The sequence below is a fragment of the Callithrix jacchus genome, chromosome 14 (genome assembly GCF_049354715.1).
Source record: "Callithrix jacchus isolate 240 chromosome 14, calJac240_pri, whole genome shotgun sequence".
NCBI lineage: Eukaryota > Metazoa > Chordata > Mammalia > Primates > Cebidae > Callithrix > Callithrix jacchus.
This window is the reverse complement of record NC_133515.1, coordinates 48,584,003-48,599,541: the sequence shown is the minus strand read 5'-3', so window position 1 is coordinate 48,599,541 and position 15,539 is coordinate 48,584,003. Positions and strand designations below refer to the sequence as shown.

The window sequence follows — 15,539 nt, the reverse complement described above, 5'->3', positions numbered from 1 at the left end:
TTGCCCAGCTCCAAACCCCCTCACCCAGTCCCCAACTGCAGGGCTCTGGGAGGAAGCTTGTCCTAAGCTGGTGAGCAAACCAGCTCAGCTTATCCACGGAGCTAAATATTTCATAGCTCAAGTTTACCTGGGCCTCCTCAAGTCTCCCCAGCTCTGGAGTGAAAGAAAAGCTGTCTGGAAGAGGCACCGACAAGTGTGTGCTAACTCTTAGCAATGCCAGAAACTCTCCAACACAGAATGCTGAAACTTTCTGTTCTTGTTGTTTTATATTCTTTGCATTATTCAATTTGTAAGTTTGTGCTAAATGGTTCAGATGTGGGAAAGCTATGATGTACCCATATTTAATGCCAGGTACACCCTTGGCTCTTAGGTGTTTGTGCTCAACTGGATTCGCCATTACAATTGAGGTCCCCCATGGAATAGAGGGACTGAGAAGGGACCCTGCTGCCCTCCCTTGATGGAAGGGCAAGAAGATGTCTGAGCATGCTTATCATGAGTGATGGCGCTGTGGGCTCAGATCCTAACTGTGGACTGAGCCAAGACACAGCTAAAAGAAACAACACAAACCCAAGAATCCCTCAAAATCACCCACCTTTAAATAGTCCCTGAGGATAACAATAAGGCAAATAAATAAAATATGAAAACCTCAGATTATCATATACTGTATCTATCCATTCATCCAGCCCATTTCATTTTGCCCATTTATTGAGCATCTACAGAGCAAAGCTTTGCTGGATTATAGAGACTACCACGATGAATTACTTGCCTATAATCTAATTAGGTAAAGATTCATATGTCCAGCAAATAAATTATGAAAGGAAAACAGAAAGGGGAGGCTTTCAAGTGACAAGAGAGGAATACAGTACGAAGTACAATGGGATTTTAAAAGAGAAAGAACAATCATAATTGGTTAAGGAGAAATATAAGAAAACACGAAGGGAATAAAGACCCCATAATCCCAGTACTTTGGGAGGCCAAGGCAGGCAGATCACGAGGTCAGGAGATAGAAACCACCTTGGTGAAACCCCGTCTCTACTAAAAATACAAAAAATTAGCTGAGCATGGTGGTGCGCACCTGTACTCCCAGCTTCTCGGGAGGCTGAGGCCGGAGAATCACTTGAACCCGGGAGGCAGAGGATGCAGTGAGCTGGGATCATGCCCCTGCACTCCATCCTGGGTGACAGAGTGAGACTCTGTCTCAGGAAGAAACACAAACAAAAAGTGCCCAAAACTCAGAAGGAAATTCCAGCAGGAAAGATGTGATCACGCACCAAGCTGGAGTCAGTGAGATGGAAAGGAGCGGCATGGGAAGACTGAAGAGGCAGTGGTGCAGGCAACAGGCTGCAGAGCATTTGCTTCTGAGGAACGCAACACGGTTTGGGCGTCCTGAGGGTTAACCATGAGAGCTGGCAAAGTGTCAGCAGAGACCGCCGCTTTGTGAGCATCCAAGTCCAAATAGCCACCCCACTGGGCAGCTGGGGGTACCTCTTCCTCCGGGCTTTGTTAATGTAGAATATTAAGGAGTGCTTATGCTCTTGTGCATCAATATCCTGTTTTCCTCCTCACCCCCAGGAATTTCCTGAAACAGAGGGAAACTTCTGGTTCCAGAAGCAGAAACAGAAAAGCTACACACCTGGTTCCTCAGGTTACACTAAAGGTTTTCCCACACACATGCTGCTCTCTCAGAAAGCTATCATTCTGATCCATCATATGTTGTAGGAGGGTCTTATCCTTGTTTATATCCTTATTATGATAAATGAGTTCCAAGTTTTAAATATATCTGTCTTACCAGAAAGTTTGAGAATACAACCACACTTTGGGAAGCTGTGGAGCAGACTACATGAGAGGGAAAGCAGTCTCGTGTCCCTGCTCCAGGTTCCAGACATTTCATTATGTCAGGACAGAAAATCTAAAGGCATGGAGCTCATAAATGAATGAGGACCTTATTTGTAAGCCTCGATGACCCATTTTCCCATGGAGTGTGTTCCTAAGAGTCAATGGCCTAATGACTGGGCTTTTCTAGGGAAAGGAGGTACTATAGGTCCTTGTTTGTAAATAAATGGAATGAAGGCAGTTGATCACATACACCAGGGCCTACACGGAATACCATAAATTAAGTGGTGCTCTTTCTCCAGTGAGTTTGCAAGTGCCTAGAAGCAGCAGGGCTGCTTCTGATCTTCCTTCCAGGCATTTGGTGTTAGCCTAGAGTAGCACATGGATCCCCTGTGGATTAAAGGACAAAACCAGGAGGGATGCTGGCTTCCATCATCCCTTTCCCTTTCGCCCTCTCCTGATTCTATAAATCACTTCTGGCAGGTAGCTGGGAAGCAGCTGCGAATGACAGGTTTGCTCTGGAGCACAGGAAGCCACCTTTTAACCCGCCTGCTGTTGTTTGTCTCTCAAAACGTGACAAAGGAACAGATGCAAGCAACATGCCAACTGTTGAGAGGATCTGCTCAGAGCACTATAGGAAGCCTGTTTGGAGCCACATCACACCAGCCAATCCAAGGAAGAACGACTGAGTTTATTTCCTGAAACCCCCTCTGCACACTCTTCTTCAAGTCAGGTTGGGTCGGCAGTGCTCAGGCTAGGCACCATGCACACCGCTGCTTCCATCATTGCCCCTATGGCTCCCAGGTCTCAAAGCCCCTTCCTGAGCCCCATTCAAATGCAACTGAGAAGTTCAATCCAGCCTCGACCCCAGCGTTGACTTCTTTGATCCCATGCCTCTCCCTTGTCTCTCAACCAGACTACTTTTCACAGTCTGTAAGCTTCTCATGGGTCAAACTCATTTCTGCAAACCATCTTGCGATCTCCAACTCTTTGAGGGTTGGAGCCATGACTTACATATCTTTGTATTCCCAAAGTAATGGTTTTTCAAATCACCAGTTGCAAACCATGAGTGCAATGGGAAACAAGTATTATGGGTTGCACCCAATATATTAAAATATAAAATTAAAACTAGCTTACACAAATCACTCCTGGGACAACTGGGGAACTATGAAGTGAATATTAGATGACATTATAAAATTCTTATTAATTTTCTAAGGGATAGTAATTGTGGTGTTTATGCAGGAAAATGCCTTATTTCTTTTAAAAATTATTTTTATTAGACTTTATTTTTTTGGAGTAGTTTTAGTTTCACAGCAAAACTGAGTGGAAAGTAGAGATTTCCCCTATCCCTACACATGCACAGTCCTCTACTATCAACCTCCCCACCACGGTGGTACATTTGTGACAACTGATGAAATACGCTGACACATCACTGTCACCAAAAGGCTACAGTTTACATCAGCTTATTCAGGTGTCATACATTCTGTAGATTTGGACAAATGCAGAATGACATGCATCTGCCATTACAGTAACATACAGAGTAGTCTCACTGCCCTGAAATTCCTTCGTGAACTTAAGGAGATACATGCTAAAGTATGAGAGGTGACTTACTTTCAAATGGGTCAACAACAAAAATATTTGTTTGTGTATAAGCACACATACTTGCACAGATCAAGCAACTGTGCCCAAATGTTCAACTGCTGAATGTTAGGTGTAGGGTATGCAGGCATTCGCTGAACTATTGTTTACATTTTTGTGTGTTTGAAAAGTTTTATAATAAAAAATGGAAGAAAATGAAACAAAAAAATCAAAGTGCAGAGGATGAAATATGATTTGGCTTAGGTATCTACTGACATGTGTCCTGGGTCACAACATACATTTATTTCTCATTGTGGGTAAAGGCCCAGAGTTTGAAAATGCCATCCAGGCTGCATGTGGTGGCTCACACTTGTAAACCTGTAATCCCAGCACTTTGGGAGGCAGAAGTGGGAGGGCTGCTTGAGCCCAGGAGTTCAAGACCAATGTGGGCAACACAGCGAAACCCAATCTTTGCGGAAAAAAAGAAAAGGAAGAAAATGCTGTCCAATGTAACTTGCTGCTCTAAGCACACAGCAGGCAGGCAATGAGCTATTTGTTAATTAACTTCTAGAAGCACAAGATTTAACTGAAGCAGCAAGCTGAGAAATCATTTTGTTTCCAGTTACATCCCATTAACTGGAGCTGTGTCAACACAGCTAAGCCTTTTCTTGCCTTAGCACACTTGGGTCTAACCTTAACTCAGCCTTCAGGCCTTTCTTATTAGATGTTTAATTACTCGTCAGCAAAGATATGGCTGGTGTTTCCCCTTGATGCCAGGGAGGGAAGTGTGTTTACAGAAGACTCCAAGTAGGGTGACCAATTGTAAGGGTTTGCCTGGGATTGAGGTTTACCAGGTCTAGGGACATTTTATGCTAAAACCAGGACAGACTTGGGCAACCCAGGGCAGCTGGTCATCTGAAATCTGAGCAAAGACTTTAAGAGAACCTTGGACAGACCTGGGAGAGCTGACATTGCTGTGCTGCATGGCAGATGATACCATGGTAGTGTGAGCAACAGGGGCAAACCAGACCAGGAAAAACAGTAATAAAACAAAGATCACTCTGATGCCATCCAAACAGTAACAGCAAATGCCACACTGCAAAGTGTACCTCATGTCCTTAAACAAAACCTTTCTCTGATTATTCAACAGCTAATCTGGAAAACAAAAGACAAAAGGAAACTTACTGTGAAAACGTCATCATCGCCAAGCTCAGCTTCATTATGGATGGTGGAAGATGATGTTGTTGAACCTATAAAGACAAAAATGTAATAAAAAGTGTTTCCCAAGAGGATAAATCAAATCCAACCATTTAAAAAAAGGATATTTAAATAAAACCACATTCCATTCCTTTGCATGTGAATTAACCAACAGAAACAAGTTACCTGGGAATTGAGTGCTTTTAATTTACTCTTCTTTAATTGGTTCTTGCCAGGATGCTCCCTAAATTAACTTTGCCTGCTGTTGTTCCCAATTAATATCTCAAACTTCTGTACTGGCCGTAGAGAATAAGACACAGAGAGGCACCGTGGAGGAGGTGAGGGGAGAGCCTGCCTGCTCCTCTGAGGGGCATGCATCAAGCCCAGCCTCTATAGTGACCTTCAGGTCCCAGCTGTGTAGTGGGAAAAGCACTGGATGGGGAAGCCCTAAGCGAGACCTGCCACAATCTCACTGTGTAAACTGGACTTAGCTCCTCTGGTCTTTTCATCTACCAATGAAGGAGTTTTAACTCAATAGCTTGTTTGGTTGTGTCCAGTTCTGAATTGAGATATTCTAGTCTAAATCCTAAACTGTGGGCTCCCTTCTGAGGGGACATCTGTGCAAGGGGGTTTTCTTTTGCAATACTAAGGCATCAGTGAGTTTATTTTGTTTTTCCAAGTCAAAATTAAGGGTCTTGTTGGAAAACTCTCCTTATTCCACCATGGAACCAATTGGACTTTTGAGTTCAATTTATTTCCTTGTTCACCTTTTTCTTCGATCTAGTATGCGAATCAGATACAACTGCCCTACTTCCCCCTACTACCCCATATAGCAGACAATAATGCCTGGATCAACTTAATTGGCCAAAAGAAAGACAGAAGTTCAAGATCAGCCTGGCCAACATGGTGAAACCCCATCTCTACCAAAAATACAAAAATTAATTGGGTGTGGTGGTGCATGCCTATAATTCTAGCTACTGGGGAAGCTGAGGCCTGAGAATTGTTTGAATCTGGGAGGTGGAGGCTGCAGTCAGTTGAGATCATGCCACTGTACTTCAGCCTGGGTGACAGAGTGAGACTCCATCTCAAAAAAGAAAAAGAAAAAAAAAAGAAAAAATATTTTGCTATTACATAAAATTGAAATTAAAATAATTGCTCAGAAAGGATGAGAAATATTTAAATTTCCAATGAGAGACAGCAGGAGAAAAAAAAATGGTCCCATATTATGTTCTGTGCAACTCCTATTGGTCTTTCAGATGTTTACTCTGAATTACTCCAATCAACCGATGTTCAAATTTGATAGGAAGAAAAAGCTAGGTAGCATGTATATAGAGAAAAAAATTACAAGTAGCAGAATGAAATGTTGTGCAATTAAGTCATGGACACAATGTGAATGTCTATCAATAAAATAGGAGGTGTTTTTTCTCTAAACAGGTAACAGCTATGTTTAATAACATTTTAAATATTTGCCACTTATGTCAGACCTGTGATTTTAACACTGGTTTTTATTATCTCTTTTTGGCTATCTCATAGTTGTTATTTATGGATTCATGTTCTAGCTGGACTTGTCTTACTACTGATGATAATATTAAGTGATTTTTCTTTTAAGACTTGCTTTTTTTCTCTCCCCACAAATCCACAATGAAGAAAATGACCTCAGAACACTTATTTCTGCCGGGCGCGGTGGCTCAAGCCTGTAATCCCAGCACTTTGGGAGGCCGAGGTGGGCGGATCACGAGGTCAAGAGATCGAGACCATCCTGGTCAACATGGTGAAACCCCATCTCTACTAAAAATATAAAAAATTAGCTGGGCATGGTGGTGCGTGCCTGTAATCCCAGCTACTCAGGAGGCTGAGGCAGGAGAATTGCCTGAACCCAGGAGGCGGAGGTTGCAGTGAGCCGAGATTGCGCCATTGCACTCCAGCCTGGGTAACAAGAGCGAAACTCCAACTAAAAAAAACAAAACAAAACAAAAAAAAAACCCACTTATTTCTTAAGCAAATGAAACATATTCTTTTGTGATTAATTTCCCCAAATTCTGAATTTGGCATTAACATGTGTTGCTTGTTATTTCTTTCTTCAGGGGGCCCTGTCTATGGCTTCTTGAACCCTTTGGTTTGATATCTGCAGGTGCTGCAGTGAAGAATTTCTGCATTTGCATCTGTGGACTCTAGCCAAGCCCACCATGAGAACTGACTGCCCCAGGGCCCTCTGCCATGATCAGATGTAACACAATGCCTGCTACTCACTTACCCATAGACCAAGGCCTAAACCGAATCAGGGCTCCAGAGGTCTCAGATCCCTTTCCTTTTCAGTAGCAGCCGTACACCCTGGGCCTCTGATTACAGGAGGACAGTGGGTAGGCCAGGAGCCTTCTGGGCCCGCCAGAATCCATTCTCTACTTCTGAGCCAAGACAGACCAGACCAGAGCCATTTCAATAGTCAGGACAAGGTGAAAGCAGTAAAAAATACATGCACATGGAAATCCAGAACCTGCCTCTTTATTTTTTCACAGCAGAGTCTAGAAATCAATTGGGATTACTCCTTACTATGAAATCCATCTCCTTTTTCCTGTATTGTCACTTTAATTACTCTCCTTGGATGTTCCAAAAGTTTTGGCATCTACTGACCTGGCCCCAAACCCTCCCGCAAATAAACCACAAATATATGATGGCAGACTATTGGAATTAAAAAGAATTTGGAACATTTCCATAGTCCCACTAAGAATGCAGCGACAAGTTCAATACCTTCTATAAGGTCTTCGATTGCTTTCCTTACTCCCCTGTCAAAGGCTCGGGCATCAGCAGGGCTTTGGAAAGTAAGTCCAAACTTCCTATTATCGACCTTCCAATGATGAAACGTTGGATTGGCTTTGGTGTAGACCAAGTCCTTTCTTACATAGCATTCCAATACCACCTGAAGGATGGAAACACAGGCTGGTTACTAGTGGAACAGCCATGATGAAGTCTGGTTAGAAGTCTAATTAGGAACCATCACTGGTGGCAACTACCAAAACCCCTCTGTCCCCTGCCTTCACGTTTCTGTGAGTCTTTCCAATCGGAAAGAAGGTTTTGCTTGGCTGCTGACCATCTGATCTTTGCTGCTCCCTGCCCCTTGGCTTTGGTGGTCCCCTCTCTCCTGGCTGTATCCCTTCACCATGTTCTCTTTATTACACTCATTCCTCTTCCTCCTGGCCCCTGGCTGGCAGGGGACTAAGCTGATGCCCAGGTCTTGGGTGTTGATTCCAGATTACTGCTTTCATATTGGGGGTCTTTGTATTGATGGCTGTCTAGCTTCCCTCCCCTGATGCCACAAATTCCCAAAGTGGAAAAATTAACTTTACTCTAAAATTTCTCCTCTCCCAACTTTTGGCAATGCCAATTCTTCTTGGCTCATTTTCTCTGGCTCAACATCTCTGTGGTCATCTTTGCCTCCTTTGCCTATTCCCTGTATTATTAATCACCAGGCCCATTTCATTTTTCCTTCAACATCTTTTATATCAACCCCATTTCAGTCGCTGCCATCCTGATCTGGGTCTATTAACTTTATGTTTGGATTAACAGAACCAGCTTCAAGTTTCTAGCAATTTAGTCTCAGAACTGGCTTTTACTGAGTTATAACGAGCAGATTGATCTTTTTATCTCTAAGATGGAAGGAACACCAGTGTTATGAGAACAAGAACATGCTCTGAAAACACTGAATAAATGAGAAACCTAACAAGGTTACACTCATTGTCCATTATATCTTCCCCATCAAGTTTTATTTTTGTGTGTACTCCCTTCTTGTCATCTTCATGATTTAGTGCTGATTTCAAATTATTCTCTAACAGTTTCATGTATATTAGTGTTATTCCTCTAACTAGACTACCAAAAGTCAAGATATATTTTAAAATAACTCCCTCTGTGTCTAGCACAGTTGATAGGGATTCTAGAGTTTATTTATTATAGAAAAGAAACATTGCAATAATTTGAGTGTGAGCTTTGTTCTTTATTCTTTAAAAAACTCAAACTACTTCCAATATTTATTCCTATGGCTTTATTGCAAACACCACCATGATTTTGCTAAGTTTTAATAGCCCTAATCTTGTTCTGGCAAAGATCGGCATTTGCCACAATGTGATCTTATTAATTTAAACTAAATGAAGGACAAGAATAAAGGCTTGCCTAAATTAGCATACATGTAAGTTAGAGAATATCTTTAAATAAGTATAAATTCTAAGAATAGATCAAAGCAAAAAGAAATGAAGGAGGCTGGTGCAGTGGCTTACGCCTGTAATCCTAGCACTTTTAGGGGCTGAGGCAAGAGGATCACTTGAGCCCAGGAGTTTGAGACCAGTCTGGACAACATGGCAGGACCCTGTCTCTACCTAAAATACAAAAATTAGCTGGGTGTGATGGCGCATGCTCATAGTCCCCACTACTCAGAAGGCTGAGGTGGGAGGATTGCTTGAACCTGGGAGGTTGAGGCTGCAGTGAGCTGAGAAGGGGCGCCACTGCACTCCAGCCCAGGTGACAGAGTGAGACTGTCTCAAAAAAAAGAAAGAACAAATGAACAATACACTAAGAGTTGTCTAATGAATGTTCCCTAATTTAATAAATAAATGAGAATAAGATTCAAATTGGTATACCAAATAGTAGTTCCAAGCAGTCAACTCTATTACACTGTATTGAGACTGGACAACAGCCCCCTCCCATAATTCTATTTATGATTAAATTGCTCATTATGGCCATTTCCTCCTAAGAATAGCACAATGATTAAGTGTCAACCCAGCCCCATTCCAAATCGGAGAAATCCAAATAATCAAGAATTTAACTAACAAATGTTATCTATTTTAGAATTCAATAGTCTCAATTCAAAGTCTCAAAATAAACTTTCTGTATTATAAAAACAAAGACTCCTAGTCTCTCCATATTTTTGGGGTGAAAAAATTAAGTCTTTGATTGACATTTTCCAACTTTGAAATTATTCCAAAGGTACATATTCTTACAAAAGTTTAAGTAAAATAAGTTCAGCCACCTAAATTAAGTGAGGGGGGAAATCAGACACCATCTCTTTATGTCTTCCGGAGCAAAAGAGTATCATATGTATCTAAGTGTAAAGACAAAAATGAAAAAGTTTAGATGCTTTAATCTTCCCAAAAGATACAAACTCTCTGGTGAAGTTTTGGCACACACACAATTAGACACTAACTTAAAACTTGAGAAAGAGAAAGGCTTTAAAAAATACCCATTTAAATAAGATGCATAAGGAGAAAAAAGTGATTATATTCTTGTTGAAGACAAAAAAACTACACAAGAAATACATGGTGTGAAAGATTTAAGTATTAGAAGAAGACATGAAGACTCCATTTCTACTCGCTCTCCCCTCCACCATCAACATCTCTCTATCGAGTTCCCCCACTGTCAGTAGAGCAGGCACAATCCCAGTTTCCGTTTTGTGGCTTCTTTATATAAACACACATAAGTTTGTATGTAAGTGTAACTGTGTTTAAATGTAGCCACACCTATAAGGTGTTTTTCAACTTGCTTTTTATTTTCCTTAAAAATATGTCATAGAGATCCAGGAGGGTAAAAATAATTGTTTAATTCCTCCATATGAATGTATTAGATTTATTCAACCATTCTCCACACCAACAGGCATTTATATCAATGAGAATTGTCACCTTAAAGACAATGCTGCAATTTATATCCTTATATATTTCAAGTATAAATTAGACCTCTAGACAGCTTCCTGGTACTTAAAGACTTTTCTAATGAGTCAGTGGCAATATTAAGAAATGTAGTTTTTTGAGGCCAGGCGAGGTGGCTCATGCCTGTAATCCCAAAACTTAGGGAGGCCAAGGTGGGTGGATCACCTGAGATCAGGAGTTCGAGCATAGCCTGGCGAACATGGTGAACCCCTGTCTCTACCAAAAATACAAAAATTGGCTGGGCATGGTGACAGGCACCTGTAATTTCATCTACTCAGGAGGCTGAGGAAGGAGAATCGCTTGAACCCAGGAGGCAGAGGTTGCAGTGAGCCGAGATTGCACCGTTGTACTCCAGTCTGGGGGACAAGAGCAAACTCCATCTCAAAAAAACCCCCCAAAACAAAAAAGAAATTTAGTTTTTTTTTATATTAACAAGACAGTGGCAATATTAAGAAATGTAGTTTTTGATACTGAGTCAGTGACAATACTAAGAAATGTCGTTTTTTGACATTATAGAATAAAATGTATCAACATGTGGAACGTCTGCTTAACTCAGTGGAGCATTATTTTTCAGGTGACCAATGCATGACATTACAAAATCAGGGATGAGTAAAAGATCTATTGAAAGTGAAAGATAAACCAGTGGGTTGTAATGTAGCAGAGTATGAAAGGGGCATTGATAGGTTTCCGATTCCACATTTAAGAAACCACTCTGGGTTGAGTTTTAGTGTAGTATCAAAGAATAATATCTATAATTGCCTGAAAAGGCTATTAAAATATTTCTCCCCTTACCCACTCCCCTTCTCTGTGAGGAGCTGAATTTTCTTTATATACTTCAACTAAAATAACATATTACAGATTAAAATAATATATTACAGATTAAAACAGGAACAGATACCAGAATCCAGCTATTTTTTGGAAAGCCAGATATTAATGAGCTCTCCAAAAACATGAAGCAATACCACTCTTCTCGTAATTACTTTTGTTCTAGAAAAGTTATACAGTTATTTGCCATAAAAATGCCATTTATATTAACAATGTTGTTTAAGAGTGTTAAATATTTTCCATTTTAATTTCCAATATGGTAAGTTTTAAGTAGCTGTAACTCACCAAACCAAAAGCTCTTTGCTGTCCTGAATAAAATTTTGGAGTGTAAAGGGATCCCAAGATCAAAAGAGTTTAAGAACTGTTGCTGTCCATAAATCTGCATGTTTACATCTTTTTCTAAAGGATAATGTTCTAGATGTGAACTGCTAGGTAAAAAGATATGCACATTTAACATTAAAATCCTGCCAAATTGCTTTTCAAAGAGCTTTGCCAGCTCAAATTCCCACCAAATGTTATGTGAGAATGCTCACTGACCTGCACATGGGCAAAGACTAGAATGATCAACCTCTCAGATTTTGTGATTAGTCTCCATTAAGAGGTTTCTCACAAGATTTATTTAAGGAGTAAACTCCTCTAATCCATCTAAAATGAGATTCAACTCAGAAAATTTTAATTTACATATAATTTCTCAGGCTTGACTGTCTCCAGCTTACCAAAAAATTATCTGAATAACTACTTGTGAATGGGTGTCTGGAACAGACTTTTCCCCATAGAAACAACGGCAGTTAGGTTCACAGCCCTCAATATGTAACTAAACAAATGCCCACGATGTGCTGAATTCTAGACCTGCACTACATTGTAAAAACTGACAACACTTTTTCTATTAGAAAGAGCACTTCATGCCCTAGTTGGAATACTGGGAACTCTGATATCATCCATCTAATATATCCTAAAAATGATCTTCATCTTTTCTTTGCCATTCCACCTTTCGGGGAGGGTTCCCTCAATAACTCACCACATTTGCAGAGCTCCCCTGTGGGGGCATAGTCTCCAGTGGGCACTAGCATTGCATTAGAGAAGCTTGAGGGGCCCAAAGGAAGGGTTATCATAGCTCTAAGGAGAGAGGAGGAGAGGGAGAGGGAGAGGAAGAGGGAAAGAGGAAGTGAGAAGGGAAGCGGGGTGGGGGAGGGAGGGAGAGTGTGTGCACGTGTGTGTGCACACATGTGAGTGCATGTGCTGGGTATGGGTGAGTGGAGGGGTTAAGTACCACTCAGTATAGGAATCCAGAATTTCACAGAGTGTGAAACAGGCAAAATGAGGGTTGGAAAGATAGAGAAATATAACTGGATATATGGGTGTGTGATTTAGGTACTGGTGAACATGAAAGCCCACAAGTGTGGAGTCCAGGAATGTAAAGGGGACAGGAAAAGGGGTGGAAAGATGGAGAAACATGATGGGGAAGGGGATGGGCACACTTTTAGGATAGCACATTCCGTGTACTATCAACAAACAACAGAAGTTGGTCCACGACTCAGCAGGGGTGGACAGAGACTGGACTGCCCTAGTAGTATGCAGTTTTAGTGTGAAGGGACAGGCTTTGGTTTTGCAAAGAAATGGGCCCCAACCCTGGTTCTGCTGGTGACATTACCCATCCCATGCCAAGGATGTGGCTTACTTCTTAGAGCATCGAGTTTCCCCACTACAATGTGGAAAAGAGTAATAACTTCCTCCTTCAGGATGTTACAGGAATTTAACTGAGGCTATTTATTTTTAAAGGACTTGGAACAAATGGTAAAAGTTTACTACGCAAGTCACTGGTAAGACACTATCAGTGACTGGATTAGACAAGCTAAAAGGCCTCTTTAGGTTGAAGTATTCTATGACGAACTATAGAAATATGAGGAAAAAGTAGCTCTAAAAACATAACCCTTCAGACGAGATAATCTGGTAAAACACAGAATAACCCTAAAAACAAAAAGGCCAGAGAAGTGGAAAAAAATGTATATATATATATACATTTATATATATAAAATAACTAAAAGGGCAAGCAAGAGATTATAAAAATATACTTGCAGCAAATATGACAGGTGGAGATTCATATCTTTATTATACAAGAGGGCATACACATCAAGGAGGAAAATAAGGCCCCGATAGGCAAATATACAAAGGATACCAACAGATAATTCACACTTCCAACTGTTTAACAAACAGAAAAACATTTTATCTCATTAGTAAGCAGTAAGATTTTATATGTATATTTTATATACATATATATTATATATTTTATATCATTCAATGTGCTAAAGGAAATTCTAATACTGGTAGTAGCTCCTTGCACATGTATCAAAAGTCATAAAAATATGACCCCCTAAATTATTCCAAAAATATAATAAATGTGGAAAATTCACATAGGTGTATTCCTAACACTTAGGTGAGGGAAAGAACCTTAATAATTGACACTAAGGAGGCGGTCAAATAATGAAACATCAAACTGATATCAGCAACACGGAAAATTTCTTATGAGCATTTTAGGGCAATGCTGTTTTATGATAATCTTGAAACAGAATGTTGAGGCAAAATAAATGAGATATACAACTGTTTTAAAATATGGCTGGGCACAGTGGCATGTGTCTGTAGTCCCAACTACTCTGGAGGATGAGGTGGGAGGACCATTGGAAGCCCAGGAGTTGGAGGCCAGCCTGCGCAACAAAGTGAGATCTTAAAAAAAAAAAAAAGTACAAAGCGGGAAAGTTACATCAAAGGGCTAAGGGTGGCTGTTCAGGGTTGTTCAGTTTTGGGGTCAGAGTGACAAGAGAATCAAATACTGGTTCCAGGCCCCCAAAACAGGTCACCAAGAACAAGGAATCTTTCTGAATCATAATTTTTTCAATTACAATTATACAGGCTGCTGTAAGGATACAATGGTAGATCTGACCCAAGGGCTGGATTGTACATAGTATATGGCAAATGCTAGATAAATGGAAGTCATTTTACTTTCTATTGGTAAAGTAGTTTACTGCAAAAATGTTATAAATAAGAATGTTTTCATTATTTGGCTATTATATAGAGTATTTCCTAAATAAAAACTTCTTAAAATTAGCTATCTTCTCCCTTTAAATTTTCAGAAATGAAATTAACTGTGAAAATAACACTTCTATTAACCCATATGTAACATTTACAAATTGTTCTTTCTTATCTATTTTGTGAATTTTTTAAACTATAAGAAGTGCTTGCAAAAGAAGATTAAATTTGTACACTTAACACATAAAACCCAACAGATGCTGCTGTAAAGGGTCTCAAATGTAACACTGACATATTCTTCTGGTGTCTTTGTATTTTCTCTGTGGGATCTTGCACAATCCTGCACATTCTGAATCATCTTCTGGCTTCTGAGTATATACTCCATGATCAAATACAGATAGAAGTAGTGTTCTTCCATGTTTAGGGTCATGAATTTAAAATAGATTTGGACATTCTATTTTCCTTCCTATCATAGCTTCCTTCATAACAAAGAACTGATCATTTGAGTTCCTCCATGAGACTGTATATTATGAAGTATCAATCCGCCACCCTTGAGAGAGGATGATTAATCTCCAAAGTATTTATCTATAAGTATGGATAATTATTTACATAATTATGGGCTGGCAAAGTGGCTCACGCCTATAATCCCAGCACCTTGGAAAGCTGAGGTGGGCAGATCACTTGAGGTCAGGAGTTTGAGACCAGCCTGGCCAACATGGTGAAACCCTGTCTCTACTAAAAATACAAAAAGTGGCTGGGCAAAGTGGGATGCACCTGTAATCCCAGCTACTTGGGAGGCTGAGGCAGGAGAATCGCTTGAACCCAGGAGGTGGAGGTTGTAGTAAGCCAAGATCATGCCACTGCACTCCAGTCTGGGTGACAGAGAGAGACTCTGTCTCAAAAAAAAAAAAAAAAAAGAAGTATGATACCACTGCTTTTTCTTACTTTCTTTTTCCAAGCATGTTTTATTCATAAGGGCATGAAATAAAAGCTACAGTATCTTCTGGATAAACATTTATTTGTAAGTAGCCTAATGTCAGATGACATCTTGCCTCTGTATTTTACCTGCCACCATCCAAACCTCAATGGCATGCTCCATGAATAAACTCTACATTTTTAAAACTCTTGACTTCACAGCTCAGTACAATGTGATTCATAATAATAAGAGTACACTTTTGTTTTGAATACCTTTTTACAATGATAGACATCTTAATCAAAGACGTAAATAAAACAGCCAAATATACTTCTAAGCATCTCAGGTAAAGTGTGTGGTAAAAAGAGACTTTGCTAGAAAGGAACAGTCACATTTTGCAATTTGGCACCAGCTCCAGGGTTCTAACTTTTGAAGCTTTTGCAAGAGTTTGAAGTCAGAGAGAGAAAGAAAAAAAATAT

The 15,539-nt window shown here is 40.2% G+C and overlaps 1 protein-coding gene across 2 annotated transcripts in view; it reads right to left on the bottom strand.

The window, feature by feature from the left end:
- Nucleotides 1-15,539, bottom strand: part of SPRED2 (sprouty related EVH1 domain containing 2) — a 123,001-nt gene that overhangs the window by 19,838 nt on the left and 87,624 nt on the right. For both annotated transcript variants that reach the window (XM_035272409.3, XM_002757687.7), the window contains exons 3-4: nucleotides 7,357-7,525; nucleotides 4,597-4,661 (exon numbers count right to left, since the gene is read on the bottom strand). In XM_035272409.3, the coding sequence (XP_035128300.1) occupies nucleotides 4,597-4,661; nucleotides 7,357-7,525 (234 nt within the window). The remainder of the gene's footprint in view (nucleotides 1-4,596; nucleotides 4,662-7,356; nucleotides 7,526-15,539) is intronic.